This window comes from Drosophila busckii, chromosome X (genome assembly GCF_011750605.1).
Source record: "Drosophila busckii strain San Diego stock center, stock number 13000-0081.31 chromosome X, ASM1175060v1, whole genome shotgun sequence".
NCBI lineage: Eukaryota > Metazoa > Arthropoda > Insecta > Diptera > Drosophilidae > Drosophila > Drosophila busckii.
Window position 1 is genome coordinate 1359548 of NC_046608.1, and position 20099 is coordinate 1379646.

A 20099-nucleotide genomic window follows, 5' to 3' on the forward strand; every position below is an offset into this window, starting at 1 on the left:
CTCTCTCTCTCTCTCTCTGTCTGTCTATCGTTCTGTGCTCTTTGTTTGTTTTTTATTGCAAGCGCCAGTTTGTTTGTTTGTTTGTCAGCTTTCACCTTGAACGCCAAATGGCGGCCAGCTTGCAAATCATTTGCTTCCGTCCGTCCGTCCGTCCGTCCGTCCGTCCGTCTATCTGTTCCGCCTGCTTATCCTGGCAGCCGAAATAGCTACACGCAAATTTTTGTTTACGTTTTTTGTATTTTTTTCTTTGCTAGTTTTAGTTGCTTGTTATGGGCAGTGGGCACTCTAGTTTAAGAGTCTCAAATCTCCACTGTCTATATAGCGCCCGGGTCTGACTCTGACTCTGACTCTGGGTCTCTGTCAGCAACAGCGAGCGCTTAAAAAATAAAACAGCAACAACAACGGGCAGCAAAACTAAATAAATAATAAAGACTGGTTTTCAACGTTTGGCCCCATAGCTAAAAAGGAAGTTGGCTCGTAAAGTGGCGAAAGCCGCCAACAGCAAATAGCAACAACAACAGCAACAGCAACAGCAACAAATAGCAACAACAACAATTCGTTAGCAAATTCTCTGCCGTCGCCGCTTTCTTTCTATATATCTCTGCTTAGTTTCAACTTATTTGGTTTGTTTCAAGTCTTTTCGAATTTTCATATTTCTTTCTTGCTGCTTGCCGCACACCGAAATTTTGTTGCACGCGGCCCTTTTGCCACAGGCCGCTTGAGTTTTCCAAAAAATTTTCACATTTTTATTTTATTATTTGAATTTTTTTGAATTTGTTTTTTTGCAAAATTCATTTTCACCATGAAAAAAATGTTCACACTCACACGCTTAAAATTAGTTGAAAAAAATATGCAAAAAAATATATTTGGTTTTGAAATTTTAGTTTATGCTTGGTTTTGTTTGCGTTTTCAATTTGAATTTTGTTGGCCGCTTTCTCGAGTTCTGTTTGCCAGTTTTATTTTATTTATTTATTTTTTTTTTTATATATTGCCATTGGTAGATTGTCTTACGTTTCTTGGGGCTTCGAACTGTGCCTCCCAACACTGGCGACAATGTCGCTTGGCCGCCACACGTTACTTTACTATCAAACAGTCAAATGCTTTCTTCACTGACTTTGCTTTGCCGCGCTAGCTAACCGTTCACGACAACGCTCCGAGAGCGACTGATGCGCTGGCCACAACACCAGCCAAGTGGAACCTACAAACAGCAAATAGCAGCAACAGCAACCAGCGGCAACAGCAACCAGCAACCAGCAGTAAGCAGCAAGAGCAACAAACACAGCGGGCGCTCGCAACACGTTGCCGGCAACAACAAGCGACAGCCTCAGCAGTTGGCTCTTGGTCTGCGGTTGCGGTCGCGACAGTGGCGGCGTTTAAAGCCGAGCTATTTTTTCTAGGGGGGCCTCAAATGGAATAGAACTTTTTAAAATGTTGCTAAACATATTTTATATTTATTTATTACTTTTATATATTATATGTGCCTCTTCATATTTAATTTATGTGCATTCATTTTTATAGTGAAATTTAATAGAATTTTTAAAAAATTTTCTTATCTACATATATTTTATATATATTATTTATTTATATTTTAGCATAATAAATACTTCTTAATATTTAATTTAATTGCATTAATTTTTAGAGTGAAAGCTCTTAGAACTTTTTAAAATTTTTTTATCTACATATATTTTATATTTAATTTTATATTTTAACATAATTAATACTTCTTAACACTTAACTTAATTTTATTCATTTTTAGAGGAGTGAAAGATTATAGAACTTTTTTAAAATAATTCTTATCTACATATATTTTATATTTATTTATTTTTTATATGATTTATTTTATATTTTAGCATAATAAATACACGTACTAAATACTTGTTAATATTTAATTTGATTTTTAGGGCTGGGTGTTAGACAATAGACATTTTTAAAATATTTCTTATCTATATTTTGTATACACAATTTTGCATATTATTAATTTTAATTAAAATATTTAATTTAATTAATCTAACACTTATACATTTGTCAATTTATTTAAAGCGAATTGCATTGCTCTAAACGAAATATTTTGATTAAATGAAGAGTTTTAAAGTAAAATGTATGAAATGCATATTTTTGTATAAGAAACATATTTTTTGAATGTCAATTAATTTTAATTTTAATAAAAAATATCAAATATAGTCTAATGTACTAAATTTATTTCTTAAATATTTACATTACACAATTTCGTGTTCTATTGTGTCTATTTTGAATTTAGATACTGTCATTGCAATTATAATTATCTCAAATGCGCTCATTTTAGCGTCTATTACAATATGCGCTAAATTTAACTGCACTAAACTAATTTAAGTCATTTACTAAATTGCTCTAGTGCATTAAAGCGCTGGCTGGTAAAAAAAATTTGCTATATTACAAAATTAAATATAAATTGTAATAGAATTGTAACGTAATGTCGTAACATCGAGTTTAGTTGCTAATTCATTTAATTAAACTGATTATCACATATGCTTAATATTAATTAATATAGGATTTAAAACTAAATTGAATAATTAATTAATAATTAATTCATTCAAAATTATGAATATTTATTAAAAAAATATTAAATTAAGTTATTGTAATTATTATTTTTATTATTACTTTTATTAGAACTATTATTTATGCTAATAATTTAATCCCCCGCTGTAAAATTTGTTGCGTACGCCTGCGTGCTATTTGTTTGAGACACATGTTGCATGCAACATGTTGTGTGTTGTGTTATTATTTTTGACAATTGTTGCTGTCGCTTGTAGTTTCTGCTGTTGTTGTTGCTGCTGCTTTTACTGTTGCTGCTGCATTTGTGTCTCCAATTGACACATTTGAGTTCAACTTGTTGAGTTTATTGTGATTTTAATGTAATAAGTATTTAAGTTGATTGTCTGCCAAGCACACTGCCCACCCCCCCAGCCACTCTCCAATTTCAGTGCTGTTCTTGTTGCTGGGGCAAGCGTCAATTCAGAGCAGTCAGTTGATCGTGTTTACATAAAACTGTTTACAATTGAATTTATTTATTTGGAGCAAGTAGCTGAGACATAAAAAAAAAAACGCGAGACGCACAATGGAAATTTGAAGATTGCATTGAGTGAACTCTAAACAAATATAGTAAATATATAAATAAATAAAATTGCATATAATATGAAAGTACTGCTCAGAGCTTGCAACATGTTGCAAGCAACACTTGACAATCATGAACTATGACACGAACTGCAACAGGTTGTTCGGCTCGTTTACTTAGCAGCCCACAAGACGCGCCCACAAGCACCCAACGCCCCCACTCTGCCTCGCTCGCGCTCTCGCGCCTCTAGAACAAACTTTGAACAGCTGTTTGGCTAATTTCTGTTGAACTTTACTTTGGCAAGTGGTAAACGCGCATTAATTCCAACATTAACCACAAAACCCAAATGCATACACCAAAAATCAAGCAAAATAAATAAGAAATAAATAGCATAAGCTAAAATAAATTTAAATATAAGTTTAAGCTAAGATAAAATAAAGAAAAATAAAGCTATGTAGAGCTAAAGAGCAGAGCCTGAGGAAAACGCTAGTGTAACTGCTAGTCGAGCATAGCCTAACCCATAGAGGGCGCTTTGTTGTCTGTGCGAGTTTTGACAGCAGCTTCTCGGAACTAAATTTCGCCGCTTGCTTGGCATCTTTTGATTTAGCGACATCACTGCCTGTCTACGGAATTAATCGCAATTAATTGCCAAGAATTTCAGCCACATAATAGAAACTGCTGTGTGTGTGTGTGTGTGTGTGTGTGTGTGTTTAGAAAACAAACACTACATATGCGTTTACAGTGCTACGAAAACAGCAGTCGTTGCAGTCGATTCACATTTTTTTCCAAGTAGCAAAGCGTGTGCGTCTGGCTTTAAACAAAACGCGCAAAACTTCTGCGTGTCGACAGTTGAGCTACTAAATCTTCAAGAGCTCAACTGCTGCTGCTGCAGAAGGTCAGACTATGCGTGACCTATTTACAAATTCATCAAGCACACATAGTATAACTTATAAGCGCTGCAGTAGTCGCTCTTTGCTGCTTTCGCTGCTTGTCCCGCGGGTAACATTTGAAAAGAAAAGCGAATAAATTCGATTTCGAAACGGAGAATTTTGTTTTGATAAATAGCATGCGCTTGAAGTCGCATTAGCTCTGTTAGCATCGAGTGTTGACCACACAAAGCAGCAGCAAAGGGAATTCCAAATGATAAAAAAGAGCGTAGAGCAAAATTCAAGAATTTTTAATACTACAGTCAATGAATTTGCGGTTTGGCCATACACAAAATAGCAAAGTGTAATAAAATAAATAATTGCAATTTTGATAAGCAACAAATTTCGTTTGCAAGCGACCGTTTGAGACTCTGTAAAATTTCTTTTCTAACTCTCTTGGCACTTAAGAGTGCAAGTTAAGTTCGTTTAGTTTCAAGTTTTTCTTTGTTTTCTTCCTTTTCTGATGCCTGCGTTGGGTATATAAACTAAATGTAAAATTCTTTATTTCCTTTTCTACCTCTTTTGGCACTTTAGAGCGAAAACATTTTTTCACTCTAAGTTCATTTCATTTCAAATGTTTTTTCTTGGCTATATAAAAAAGTGATAATATTCTTATTTAGAAACAATTTTTCTGAATTTTTGATATACAAAAAATGAACACTGTTCCCCTTTTTGGGCTGCTATTTTATTTGATCAGCTTTGCAGCCTATTGCTGCAATCTCAGAACTTTCAAGTGGCTATCGCTATCGTTCAAAATTTATTGTTTAAATTAATTGAAAAACTGTCATGAATTCCCATTCCCCATCATTTTGTTCTGCAATAGAAACATTGCATTAACTCATTGATAAAATTACTACTTTGGCCTTTAAATCATATTTATTGTATCATATTATAATTATTATTATTATATTATGTTAGCTTAGGATAGAGCTTGGGGGATTGATGCCTTTTCCTCACTTAGATTAGATTTGCTTGTTGCTGAAAATTCTTACATTAATGTTGAATAACATTTATAAATACATTTTAAATAGCTATATAAACTATTGATTTATTTTATATATCTTTTTGTAATAACTTTCTTTGCACTTGATAAATATTTAAATAAATAAGAATAAATTTCAAAACAAATTCAGTAATAAATAAGTAAAAAAAGTAACGAAATAAATAAATTCTTGTAGCAACATTTTTTAAGTTAATTCAATGACAAATTGCCAAAAATCGATTGTCAGCAATAGAAATCGATTCAAAAATTAATTAAATATTAAATGTAGCATGCGTACATTAGGCTTAGACTCTCCATAGATTATAGCTCCAAATGAAAGAAATAAATTTATAATTCGTACACCGTAAAATTCTTCTAAAAAGTTAGAACAATTGTAAAATAAAATGGAAAATTCTCAGTGGGAATGGCTTGAAATACTTTCGCACACACTCCCCAGCGTTGCTCAAGGTTAATATAATAAGTATTTGCAGCTGTTTCGCAATGATATTAGCGCTAATTATATTTGAATAACTCGGTCGTGCGGGCTTATCACAGATTTTTACATTATTTACAGTTGCATTTTTCGAGCCTGTAATTAAGGCATGTAATGATCAATGATGTGTGTTTTTATATGTTCTGTTTGTTTATAATTGCGAATAATTGTCAGTTGTAGTGCTGTTGTTGACAGCTTTTAGTCGTTGCTACTATTTTTAGTTGTTAATTGCGCTGAGCTGAGCTAAAGTTTGTTGTGTGCTAAGAGAAATGATGTGCACAGCTGACGCTAGATGGCGCTGGATGCTGAACTTAGCGCGGCACTTAGCCAAGTGCACAACCACAACGAAAGCTTATTGTTAGTCTGAACGGTTGTTGCATTTGCTTGATGTTAACAGCGACCACTGTTAATGCGTTGTTGAGTTTATGTTAAGCGAAATTCAAACTGCAGCTTTTGTAGTTTTTATTTATTTTTATTGTTTTTCAATATAAGGAAATCGTTTTCTTTATTTAATTTTTTATGTAGCTCTGGCCCATGCGGCACTTACTTAAGTCTATTATAAGTAATCGTTATAATTAGTAATGTTAATTTGTTGCCGATTAATTAATACAAGTTTTAATTAAAATTCGAATATGCGCAAATATTTTCAATTAGTATCAATACATACAAAAACAAAAGTGTAGTAGTAGTAAGTACTTTCCAAATTTGTTGCATTCGCTTTCGCCTGCTGCTGCTTCTTCTTTTTGCTTTTCTCAAATATATTTAATCGCTTTAAACTTTTGTCTGTAGACAACTATAATACATACATACATAGCTACGAGTAACTCTAATATAAATAATAGTCGTGACTGCTCACATATGTATATATATTTTTTATATATATTGTATATAGTAATTAAAACATTTATGCATGTATATATAACATTTAATAAATTTTAAACATTGATTGCTCTTGCGTTGTGACAATAGGTTCCCATACATATATATGCATTTTTTTATATAGTATAATATATATTTTTATGCTAACTTTGTTGATTATCTTTAGAAGGTTAATGCCAAAAAAAAAGTACAATTAAACAAATTTCCAAGAGAGTAACAATTTGTTGCATTGTCGTCCAGCGACCAATGAACAACAAATTCAAATATGCGGTTACATATAGTTTAACTATTGCTGTTGTTATTGTTGTTGTTGTTGTTGTTGTTGTTGTTGTTGAACCAAAGCCATAATCTAATGATGTATGTACAAAATAAGCTTGGCAATATCTATGCAAGTGTTGGGCCAATATAAATACATTTTTGAAAATACATAGTGGCGTATACGTAATTTACGCTCACGCAGCGTTTATCCCATGCTATGCAGCTATTACTTTGTTTATATGCGCCAAACATATATTAGGGTAACTCGATTTGGCAGTTAGAAAAAAGAAACGGTGACTACATTTTATAGCAAATTCGCAATCTACAGCAATTTTTATGCATTTCATAGAATTCATGGTTCCGCGCAAATTTTAGTTTATTGCTATAATTTTGTCCAATTCTCGCCCTGTTTAATAAATTGTTGTGAGTCCAATTTTTTTTTTATTTCAATTTGTGCGGATCCCGAGTAAATTTTTGAACCATGGCTTCTATGCTCTAACTCCGTAGCTTACGATTTCGCTTTTGCAAATGCAATTGTTAAATTTAAAATTTTATCAACTAACAACTCGAGCCACCCTAATGTGCATATAAGTGCGATTTTTTTTAAAGGTGGAAAAATGTTTTCTTTCGCCACACGAATTGTATTTTAAGTGCTTGGAGGTAGGCATTGGGCGTTTGTTGGTGGGCGTGGCTTAGCTCGAACTGCAGCTGGCTGTAGACTGCTGGGCTGGGTCAGTTGGCAGCAAGCCAAGTTCAAGCAACCGAAAATAAATGAAATTCAAAAATGTCGAGCGCAAAAATATTTTCATTTCTCTCTTGTTTTGTTTTTTTTTTTTTGTTTATCTTAAGTGCTAACATTTAGAATCCAGTTAGGTAGTTAAGTTTGTAGGCTTTGTAGGTACCTGGTACATTTTAACTCTCGTTTCATAATTTGTGTGTATGAATGTGTGAGTGTGTGTGTGTGTGTTTAGCTAAAACTATGCCCTAATTAAACAATAACAAACATTACACAATTATAGTTTATAATTATATATTTAGTTTAGTAATTTTTAAACAGTTGTGCTAATTACATGCGCATAGCATGAATTTTTATATTTTCTTAAATTTGTGTTTTGGTTTTTGCCAAGTTGATGCCGAGTTTGCTTAATAAACAACAAACACCTGAGGCTACGAAAATTACGTCTGTGTGTGTGTGTGTGTGTGTGTTTATTGGTTTGGTGGTTTCATCTTTTTTTTCAAGCGGTGGTTGTTTGGTTGTTGTCTCGACTAAACAGTTAGCATACAAGTATAAGAGAATCAAATGAAATAAATACATACAGCTAAGTTATCAATTCCTGATTAGACATAACGCACACATACTACAATAAGATATTCGTGTGTGTGTTTGTGTGTGTAAATTTTGGGTTTTTTTTAAGGGTTAATCCCGCCATAATTTTTGTTCATCTTACTAAGTTCATAAACAGCCCTCGCTTCGCTGCACACACACACACACACACACAGAAACAAACTGAAATTGCATTTTGATTGTCGTAATTAGCCATTGGTTGCATTTCAAGCGATTTTAATTAACGCTGTTTGCGTGTGTGTGTAAATAGCAGAGGGTGCTGTGTAAGTGTGTGAGTGTGTGTGTGTGTGTGAGTAGTTTAGTGATGGCAAACAAAATTCATTAGACGATTATTAAAACAACAATTGATTAATCAAAGAAATTGTGAAATGTGCAACAAATTTTGATATGTAAATAAAAAATTTAATAATAGCTTAAGATATAAATTAAGATAACATAATTAATATATTTGAATAAAAATGTTGGTAAATTTATTTCAATTTTATTAAAAGTTAAAAGTATGTAATCGATTAAAAACCAATAAATCGCAATCAATTTCTCAATCAAATTAGTTGGTGAATTAAAATATTCGAAATTTTCAATCACTAAATGATGCAATTATTTGATCATTTAATTTCGATACATATAAAATTATAAATTTCAACAAAATCATCGATTATGTCAATGTCAATTGTATGATTAATTAAATAAATATATTTATTTATGTACTTGTCGTGATGCGATTTTTTGTGCATTAATCGATTCAATCAAAACTAAAATTGAAAAATGTATTTGATGAGAATTTGATGCTTTAAAGTGCCATCACTAGCGGAGCGTGCGATTAAAACTAAAACATTGACATTGGCATTGAGGCTGTGTGCCATATTACTCATACGCCACATGTGCAGCTTCATTAAATGCAACAACCTTGCGCGTCAGCTGCGCGTATGTGTGTGTGTGTGTGTGTGTGTGTGTTTGTATGTGCAGCCTTGACTTGTGCAATGCTCAATGCCTGGGTCGAGGCCGAAGCATAATAGTCACGCTCTTATGTCAAGTTACAAACATGCTTGGGAATTGATTTGAAATTACCAACTGTATTGTCGTTAGCAAAGTTCAATTGGTGGGCCCGGGGCGGGCGGCTGGTATTGGATTTTGTTTGCTTATCTCATAAACATTTATAGCTTATCTCATCGACGACTCCATCATCATTATCTTCACTGCTTGTTGTCCAATACAAAATCATTTGTCTCAACTTCAATTGCCAGCAATCTGTCTATTTGAGGTATTTCTGTCTTTCTATGTGTGTGCGTGTGTGTGTGTGTGTGTGTGTGTGTGTGTGTGTTTGTGGCATGCGTTGCAGGTGTGCAAAAATTTGAACAAAGCATTTGCTTTGCTTTGAATTTGCCACAATTTTGGATTCGATTTCGTTTTACGTTTTTGTCTATTTTCTACTATTTTTTTTTAATTTTGTTGACGACTAGGGGGGCAACAACTTTACTTCGAATAAAATGAACTTCAATTTAAAAATCCCGCACACGACACACTTGCTCCTGTTGCTCTCCATCCCTCGCTGTTGCTTTTTGTTTCTTATTCCGCTTATGTCTGCACGGGCACATTGCTCTCCGCCTCCTGTAGTACGGGTGCAGTCCAGACGCCGCTGCCGCTGCGCGTCTTGCGCTGCTGCACAATCCCATCCATTATGTCCAGCTGCAAGTTATGTATGCTGCCGCGATGATCGGTGAGCGGCGGTCCAGCTATGCCGCTGCCACGACGACTGCCACTGCAACAAGAGAAAGCAAAGAGACAAAGAAATGTGAGAAAAAGTCCGTTGCCACTTTTATTTGTTATTTAGCCAGGCCAGTTGGTAACTAAAGCAAAGCAAGGTTTATTATTATGTCTAGTCTATAGCTTTTAAACTAGTTTAGTTGACTTTAGTTTATGACTCAAAGCATTTTAAAATTTAAAGTATGCTTTAGAAAATTTGTTAAGCTTTTCAGCGATATATCAATAGATCTGTCATGGAATTACTTTTGTGCTTAAAAATAAGTAAATATATAAATAATATAAAACATATGTTCGACTGTGCATCAGTTGATATATGCAAATCTATTTCTGCTATAGTTCTGCTTGATTTTCGGGCGATTAAGCACAGATATCAAAATGCTAATTAAAGCTCGATGCGCTTTGCAAATACACAAAACTCATGTATAAACTTTAGTGTGTCTAGTTCTTATAGTTGCTGAAATCTTGCCGCTCATACAGACAGAAAAATAGACATGGCCATAGCGACTCAGCCTCGTCAGTTTGATTAAGAACATATATACTTGATAGGGTCTGCCACGCCCACATTTGCCTTTTGTACATTTTTATATTTTATTTCAGATTAAAATAATTTTTAATTAAAAAAACTTTTATATCTTCTTTTTCAGCTAAGTGCTCATAACCTCTTAAACATTTAACTTTCAAGGTAAGTTTCTTATTTAATTTAAATATCTTAAAGCTACAACAATTAGTTTTCCTAATAGGCAGAGTTTTCATATGTAAACAAAATCAATTCAATTGCTAAAACTCGATACGCTTAGGATCCAAACCTATCTAGAAAGTTCAGTGTCTCTAGCTTTAACAGTCGCTAAAATCTTGCCGCTCATACAGACAGAAGCAAACTTAACTACAGCTTAGGCTTAAAATATGTAATAGAGACTTTCTTTGCTTACAAAATGCAACCAAGCGAACGCACAAGAGTCTATTGCATTATTATTGGGAACTGAGCGCTGGAGTCTGAAGTGACATTTGGGTTTGGGAGCTCTGAGTTCTAATGGAGCATTGAAAATGTTGCTGGCAGTGCATAAAGTCGAATTGAGCAGCAGCAGTCGACGGGACAATTCAATTAGAATAGAGTGCGTGTATATGCGTGTGTGTGTGTATGTGTGTGTGTGCCCTGCCAAAGGTCCTTAGACATAGATTGTTCTGGTTTTGTGCTGTGCCCAGCGTTCACTTCCGTTGCTAATGGCGCACAAAACTCCCAATTACGGAACTAAAGTGGCTACGGCCTCGAGTGTTCGTGTGTGTGTCTGTGTGTGTGTGTGTGTGTGTGTGGTGAGAAGCAAAAAAGAAATTAATGGCATTTACCTGAACGAAACGGCGGAAATGGACTCACGCCGATTGCGGCCAAATAGCGTGGGCGGCACCGCCGATATGGTTACCACCGAATGTCGACGCCCGCCTGCGGTCGGATTGGCCTTTTGGGAGAGCGTGGCCAAGAACTCAACCTCCTTGGGACTGAGGCCGCCAGTTTCGCCGCCCACCTCGGACAGACGACGCACCTGGCTGGCGGTAATGCCCTCGGTGATTTGCAACGAGGGCAGCGAATGCTTGCGCCGCTGCATCATGTCCGGGAATGGGCACAACAGATACGGATTCACCGGTGAGTCCGGCTCCGATTCATTGCTGTCGCTCCGCTTGGCGGGACGCGCATCAGAGCCGCCGGCAGCGCCCTCCAAATCGTCCCCCTCCTCCGGAGCATGCGACTCCTCCACAACAATCAGCGGCTCCTGTGTGCTCAGATTGAACACGGGCGTAAACGAGGAGCGACGCATTCTCTTGGCTAGATCTGCAACAATGAAAAAATATCTGGGATTAGACTAAAGCTATATTAACAGAAATATTCAAAATTTAGGTTAGCCACAGGCCTATTTAGATTTCGCGTACAACAAATATCAGCGGGTTTCGCAAAAAAAATTAGAAAAAATATACCCTAAGCCTAAAACCCGAGCTCTGGTCTGTCTGAAAAGTATCGATGGTATAAAAATCGATGAAAAGATTTAATAGAAAATTAAAAAAATTATGAATATGGATTTATTCTTAAAACATTTGCATGCGTTCCATTCATTTGCTTCGATAGTCTTAAAAGAGAATCAGAGTTAAGCAAATTAACAAGCTAGAGATGGAATTATTCTATGTAACAGCGAATTATCGATATATTTGGGTGTGAAGTCATTTCGCAATGCCAATTAAATGCTTTAGCTATTAAGCCTTAAATTGTTATTCTAGATACGATCTCCAATACATTTTCTTTACTTCGACTTTAAAATATTTAAGAGCTTAAATCAAATTATTAATCTTTTAATTTTACTATCAAATTCAGCATCAACTCAAAACGCAGAACTTAGTAATTCGGAATATTAACAGCGTTAATATCATTCCTAAGAAAGCTCTTGAAATTTCAGCCTTACCACTAAAACTGATAACTTCATCAGCTCAAACCAACTCGAAGCGAATTTTGGCTAAACTCGAATTCAAATTCTGCTGTAACACTTAAATTTAATATTTATTTTCGAGTTTTGTGTGCATCTTCAGCTCTGCACCAAAACCGCTGTAAATCTCATTACAATTACAGTTGCTACGGCACTTAATTAAAAGTCAATTTAAACAACAGAAACTCAACTCGAGTCATGCAAATCACATGAGTTGCTAATGTTCGCTTTGGCAGCAACTCAAGTTGCCACAAGCTTTGTTGCTGCAGGCGGCGCCCTGAAAAGCCTGAGCCAACTTGAAAGGTAACTCAATGGCAATTGTACGCTGCACACATACACACACGCACAAATACACACACATACACACAGCGCTGAAGTGTGTGGAGAGCCATGTTATCAGTGTAGAGCAGGCGGGCGCTTGGGGCTGGAGCAGCGCGTGGGTCTCGGTAATGACCTTGAATCTGATCAGCCCTGCATGTGTCGCATTCGTTGCTAAGACAAAGCCGGCTCAGAGTTCTGCACACACGGGCACTTCAACCTCGATTCCAGGCTGTGAGCTGCTCAGCAGCTTTAATTGCTAACGGCTTCAATTTGACTCAATGTTGAGCAAACTCTGGCGAGCAATTTGGTTGAGGTTGAGTGCAGTTCAAGAGCTAAGATAAAAAATCCAAGGTTTCCGAATCAAAGTTAACGCATATGCCAAATACTTAGCTCAAGGTTTTTCGCATATGCATTTTGCAACTAAACCTAACTCTATATATCAAGCATTAATATTAATAATTAAATGCATATTAATTAAATCGTTCTTTTGACAAAGAAACTTAAGACAAATTAACTTAATTAGAGCGAACTTGAATAATTTACAACATCCATAGAAAAATACTTTTTTATTATATATTTTTTTTAAATAAATATAAAATTGTATATAGTACATGCTCGAATTTATTTATCAGATTGAGCTTAAATTTTCGAGAACGATGCTAAAGCTAATGCTTGATGACTTTGAAGCAAATGCGTTAAGTGTTTGTGAACACAAATTGTTGTTTCTTTCGATTTTTGATGGAGTGGGGAGGGAATTAAATTATTCAAATATCAAATAATCTGCTTCGGTAATAGGAGTATACTTATATCAAATATTGAGGCTTTTTCTCTTAAAGTTGCTGAGTTCTGGTTGCTCAAACAGACAGAAAAACTCAATTCGTTTTGTTGATAGCGTCAAATTAATATTTTATCAAAAGTCCTAAATTTTTGACTCACAACATTAATTAATAAATTGCTTTTAATTCAAAAATTAATTTTTTCGCACAATCTCTTAAACAATTGTAGCAGTCAAGGCCCTTTCAAGTGTGTTGCGGCTTTTTTGAGGCGCCGCAGACACGCAAAAACAATAGCGAAATGTTAATAAGCTGCTTTTAAAGGAGGCAAATAAAAAATCATTGCGCACCTTTTGTCGCACAAAAGAATAAGTCAACGAATAAGTTGGGCAGATATTACGCATACGCCATGAATTCACACGCTCTTGCTCATTCTTTTGCTTTCGTCGGCAAGCAAAACGCACGCATAACAAAATTAAATGTGGCGAAAATGTAAATGAAATTGTTGAGCACTAGGCATGTAAAAAAAATCACAAAAGGTTACAAAGCAGCGCCGAATAAAATATGCACAAAAGAAAAATCTATAACAATTGTTTGGCTTGGTCGGGGGGAGGGGGGCCAGACATTAGTTGAATTTTAAGCATACCCTGTTAATGGGCCAACAATTGGCTGTTGCTGCAAATTGTGGAATGCCCAACAGGGTGATAAAAAAAGGAATTATTGTAGCTGCTTTTTGGGATTTCTTCTGCAGTTTAACAGTTCTTGAAATCTCTTTCGACAGCAGCTCAAAGTTCAATGAGCATAAACTGAGGTGCGCTTAAATTTATGCGCTGCTATTGTTAAATGCGACTCCATGGGCTTTGTTAGGTATAGCATAAATTTTAGAGCGTATAAATAGTTTGAACAGAGTTGGGGAATATTTTCATATGCAACTGTAAATAAAATTTATAGAGCTGTAATAGAAAAATAACCAAAAAACTTTTGTACCTTGCTTTTTTTTAATTTATTACTTTAATAATAATAATTTAATAATTCTAATAAAAATCATTGGCGCTTAGATGTTTCAACTTAATTTGCTTAACTAGCAGTTAGTCTCTATTGGAAATTCGTTGGCTCTAACAATCTCATAAATTGCATTAATTCAAAGCTAATCAAAAGTGCGCTATCAAATCTAAGACTGTTGAGTTTTATTTTCAGCACAAAAAAAAATAAAAAATTGTACATTTTTTAGGGTTTATCATAAAATCTAAAGCATAACTCAAAAATAATAAAAAGTGAGCAAAGAAAACTGGAAAAGAAAAAAAATAAAATTTCAAATAAAGGTGGAAAAAATTATTTTGTTGTAATTTTAGCTTCAATAAATTTTTACAAACTATCAGTTTGTTTATTTTATTTAAATTTAAGTTATTTTTAATTTTTCAATTAAAAGAATTAAATTAAAATTGAAATTTATTTATGCATTCAATTAAATTAATTAGCTCTATAAATTTAGCAACATAGCTCAGGATATATGAGTCCTAGGGTATTTAGCGTTGACACGTGTATTTGATAGCTTTGTAATGTGTGTGTGTGTGTGATTTTGACTCAAAGTTTTTGTATGACGATGCCTAAGCTTAATGCGTCTGCTGGGCTTTACTCTGGCGCCAACAGGCCGTCAATTCAATTCACACACACACACACACACATATCTAAGTGTGTGTGAGTGATTGTGTGTGTGTGTGTGCATAGTGCTGACTCGGCCATTGTCGAAAATGTCAATAATGAAAGCTATTAATAGAAGCTGGCGGCTGCTGAGCTGATTAAGCTTCGATTCATTCAATTTCTCGACATTGAAACGATTTGTAAGTAAACTGCGTCACTTAATCAGCATTAAAGTGCGCAGCAATGTAATTAGCACACACACACACACACGCACACACATATAGAGAGAGAAAGAAATCGAAATCAACAAATGGAAGCTGTTTCATCTCTCACGTAGGTCTCATTTAAATTTCTTTTTGGTTGCCAGCATAAAATCGAAACCCGCTGATGTGTGTAGCGCGTTCGCTTTCGCCTTTGTGTGTGTGTGTGTGGCAAGTTTATTACCAGCACGCTGGGGGATTATACAAAGAGCATAGAAGCAGCTCCAGCAAGAAAGAGAGAGACAGAGAGAGAGAGAGAGAGAGAGAGAGAGAGAGAGATTGGCATACAGGTATATATTGAATGTCGTTTTCGCTGACATAAGCGCGTAGCCAAAATTCCCAAAATGTTAACACACAGATTTTTGCGTCAAGCACTCGATGGAGGAAAGCGCTTTCCCCATAAAAAAAGGAAAGCAACGCACAAAGATTTCCCAATGAAAGTCCAAGAACTAAGAGCATTTATACATATTATATATATATATATATAATATATATATATATATATATATATATATGTGTGTGTGTGTGTGTGTGTGTGTGTGTGTTAGCCAAACTTGTGTAGGCTTTAAGCTTAAAAGCATTTTACGCTAGCGCGGATCAGCTGTGGCGCTCAATTTAATTGAATTTGATTGCTGCATAAAATAAATAATAATAAAGTGGCTCAACATTTTGTTTTTGACTAGTAGCTTGCTATTATAGAAATGGCTACAATAGAAAAAATAATTCGTTTGCTTACTTTGCTTTGATTATTTTAGCTATTTACAATTAAATTGCTATCATTTTAAAAATATTTGCGCTACATAGAAAATTTGCAATAATTTTAGAAATATTTTTTTAAAAAGCTACAATTATTTTAATAAAATATTATATTTGTGCACGAATTATAAAATACTTAATCAACAATAATACTTTAAAGTTTCTGTAATTAAATGTGTTCCGACAAACGAAATTGGTGACCTTTACTTTAAATTTATTAAAATATTTAAAACTTAAATAATTGTATTAAATTAATAAAAATTTTTGTATCAAATTAAACAAGCTTATTTTATTAATTTAAAAAATAAATTATATGTTTTTTTATTGTTTCGCTTTAGAGACACGAAATTTGAGACAAGCCAAATTACTACTCAGTTCTCATTAGTTTCATATTGTTAACACTGTGCTAAACAGTATTACCCAACACTAAAAATATTTTTTACTAATGCTCTCTAAAATAAATTAAACATTGTTTGATTGAGTTTTAGCCATAGGCTGCTAAATTTTAATTTTGCAACAAAAATAAAAAAAAATTTAAAAATACTGAAAATTAAAAAACAAATGTTACTTACCTAGTAGGTAATAACTACATAAATTTTCTATATTGCAATCTAGTGCACAATGTTTCAATCAATCACGAATTAGAACTAACTCAAAAATAAAGTATTTTTTTTTTTACTTTTTTGTATTTATTTAATATTCGTATTAAATTATTTTATCTATTAAATGTTGCCCCTTTTTTGTGAAACTAACAATAAGTATTTAAATCTTAGGCTCTAATACTTATTTAAAGTTAAAAGTAAATGCAACGAATTAAATAAAAAATGTGCGAAAATAAAAACCTTAAAAGTTAAAGCTCTAGCCCTAGCCTTTGTTGCTCTAGAATTTATTTTATCTTTAATGCTATTTTCATTAATTTTTAGCAATTAGTAATTAAAGCGGATACTTAATTTGTTGACTGTAATTGCTTGTTTGCTGTAGCTTGAAATCGTTTCACGTTTAATAAACAGACAATGCGACAGACAAAGATAGAGCGAGAGCGAGAGGGAGAGAGAGAGAGAGAAGAGAAGTTCACCCTAATGGAGCAATCTTAATTTCGATTTCAGTTTATAACATTTTGTCGTTTATCGTTTGCGGTTTGCTACACACACACACACACACACACACATATATATACAAATACATACACAATCAAACAATTCCATATTGTAGGGGATTTTTGCTTGGCAACTTGCTCGTCCATTTGAATTGCCACTCGTAGCATTTAAATTTGATTTATCTGTAAAGCACGCGCTACAACAACAACAACAACAATAATAACAATAAGGACAACAAACAAAATGTTAACGCAATCAGTTAGCAAAATGCTTTAATTAGACCAACGCGCTGCTGTCTGTTCGCCCAAGCTGCGCTTAATGCCTTAAAAATATTAAATTTATGTCGCCCAGACCCACACTCAGCTTTTCTCTCTCTCTCTCTCTCTCTCTTTCTGTTTGTGCCACGCCCCCCAATCAATTAAATGTATCGCATTTTCAATTGCATGACAAACAAAGTAATTATGGTCTCAAATATTTATGAATCGATTGCCCATTTGATATTTATATATATCACACACATACATGCGTGTGTGCGTGCGTGTGTGTGTGTGTGTGTGTGTGTGAAAATTATCAATTACATAAGCGCCACACACATGTTTACAGTTGCTGTAATTGTATTTGCCCAGCCCAAGTAAACAAACACACAAATAATATTTACTTCTCTCATAGATATAAATCGCCTGCGAATTTGTGCGCCCGCAACTTGCGCCCAATTTGCGCCCCACAAAAGTTTGCCACAATTGTTTTGTTGGTTTTACCTTTAATTTTTGGCGCACTGTTGCCTAAACCTACTTGACCATAACTAATTAAAACCATTTGCACAAAGCACAAAAACATTGCAAGATGCCGGTTTATAGATAAAAGGATACAAATAATCGACAGAGCTTAACAATAGACTGAAACTACAAAATGTGCAGCTCTAGTTTGAATTTCGGAGTTTAGTAAACAAGACTTTGATTAAAACATAATGTAAGCGATTTTTTAATTCATATTTATTAAATTAAATTTTAAGTAATAGCAGCAAAATAAATTTGAAATGTATACAATAAAATTTAAAGTTAGACTCGAATTTGGTGATATAAATAATGTTATATGACTTTCAGCTTATTGCTCAATGCTAAAGACAAATTCTAGTCTTATTATTAAAAAATTAAAAATAATAGAATATATAAGTATATTTCTTTATATATACTATTATTAAAAAAAATAAGTATATATATAATTTATATATTCTGTGCCTTATTTTAATAAATATTTTTATTTTCTGCCTTTTTTGTTTTCGTTGATTTTCAAGGATGAATGACATTTATGTGTTGTTTATATAGCATGTTAACTAAATTATAGTTATATTAGCTTATTTAATATTAGTTAAAATTCTCTAAAAAAGCTCAAACGTTAATTGCCCAACGATTGTAACGTTTGCCTACATATAAGTCTGGGAAGAAGTTCGTTTTGCTTTTTTGATGAACGAGCAATTCTCATTATTTAAAAACACAAAGCGCTCTGACCAGCAAATGCAAATGTTACTACAAAAGCAAAGCAAATAATTGTCAAGTGCTTGTTTCAATTTTCGCACTGCAAGTGTTGGCCTTTGATATTTGAATGCAGTTTGTAGGTGAAAAGGTGAAAATGTATTCGCATTTAGCTCGCATTGCTGCACATGCTAATGTCAGGCAATTTAAATCAATCAATTGCCTGTCTAAACAGCAGCCACAGCCACAGCCACAGCCACAGCCACAGCCCATAAGCATCACTCACAACTCATTGGCACTCGAATCACATTCAGTAACTGTTGACAGCGCGCGCTGCTCGTTGCTCGTTGATTGGCACTAGTAAATGAATTTTATATTAGCAAATGGACCAAATGTTTCTAATGCCAACACGTGCCAGCAATCATCACACACACACACACGCATAGCGAGACAGCGACAAAGTAGCGCTGTTGTCACACGGGACGTATACATAATATGCGCGATCAGCAATTTGCTGTGTCGGCAGGCAAACTAATAAAACCAGCACCAACTAAAACAGCTTTAAAGCTTTTGTTTGTAAATTTATGATATTCGATTTTGGTTTTTGGGGTCATATCGTTGTCTTTGTCTTTGTCGTTTTCGTTGTCCTGTGGCTTAAGCTGCTGCCCGCCGCTTGTCTTTGACATGGGGTTACTAAATAATGTTTGCGGGAACGCTGTCATTCAATTTAGATTTATAGACAAATTTCATAGCCTTGTTTTATGTTGTTTATTTACAAAACGTTTTTCTTGTTGCGCGTCAGCCGCTGCTTTTGCTTTATGACCAAGCCCATGCATATTCTGCTGGCTAGACACAGCCACACACAAAGTCCTGGATTTATAGCTATCCTTTGTGCTGGCGAGCACTTGGCTTACCTTCATTGGTCTTCAACCAATGCCTTAGAGCTGATATCTTAGATCTTGTGAATTTGGTATGGTTAACATTTGTAGTCGCTTCGTGAGTAGAGAATCGACTACTTGAGTATTTAATAATCTCATATGATATCGAAATAAATGTGGAATTGTTGTCTTTTGTTGTCTAGCATAGGAGGACAGTAAATTTTAGATTGTTGTGCCTTATAAGTAACGAATCGAATAACTAAATTTAAGACTAAACTCAAGATAATGCATGTCCGTCCATTTTGGGCAAAACTTTATACACAAACATTTGAGCCTGTCATTAATTAATAATATTGCCAAAATATCAGAATAAATATTCATCACATTAATAATAATAAATTGATTTAGCAAAACAGCTTGCTGCTACTTAAGCTACAAAATTAATTCAACTTTATGTTTCGCTGCTAAATTGTTTGTTTTTAAGTATAACAAAGTTTTTATTTATATTAGTATAATATTAAGCAATGAGGTCCTTGGGCTCAATTTTGTGCTGTGTTTGTTTAGATTACAAAATGCATTAAAATATTTATATTTATTTATAAATAATCAAAAATTAATTTCTTGCTTTAGTGAATATTTTTTATGCCATCTATGAATGCAAGGTAAGTGCAAATTGCAGATTGCAATTAATATTA

The 20099-nt window shown here is 34.1% G+C and overlaps 2 protein-coding genes across 2 annotated transcripts in view; both read right to left on the reverse strand.

Moving 5' to 3' along the window:
• Window positions 1-1186, reverse strand: part of LOC108605396 (low-density lipoprotein receptor-related protein 2) — a 143864-nt gene extending 142678 nt beyond the window's left edge. The window contains exon 1 of the mRNA XM_033294541.1: window positions 1012-1186. The gene's annotated coding sequence lies outside the window, so the exon portion shown is untranslated. The remainder of the gene's footprint in view (window positions 1-1011) is intronic.
• Window positions 1187-9086: 7900 nt separating this feature from the next.
• Window positions 9087-11563, reverse strand: LOC108605880. Its single transcript, XM_017995693.2, has 2 exons — window positions 11083-11563; window positions 9087-9733 (listed from the first exon to the last, which is right to left on the reverse strand). The coding sequence occupies exons 1-2, from the start codon at window positions 11547-11549 to the stop codon at window positions 9550-9552; spliced, it is 651 nt and encodes a 216-aa protein (XP_017851182.1). The 5' UTR covers window positions 11550-11563; the 3' UTR covers window positions 9087-9549.
• Between the last annotated feature and the right edge of the window lie 8536 nt (window positions 11564-20099).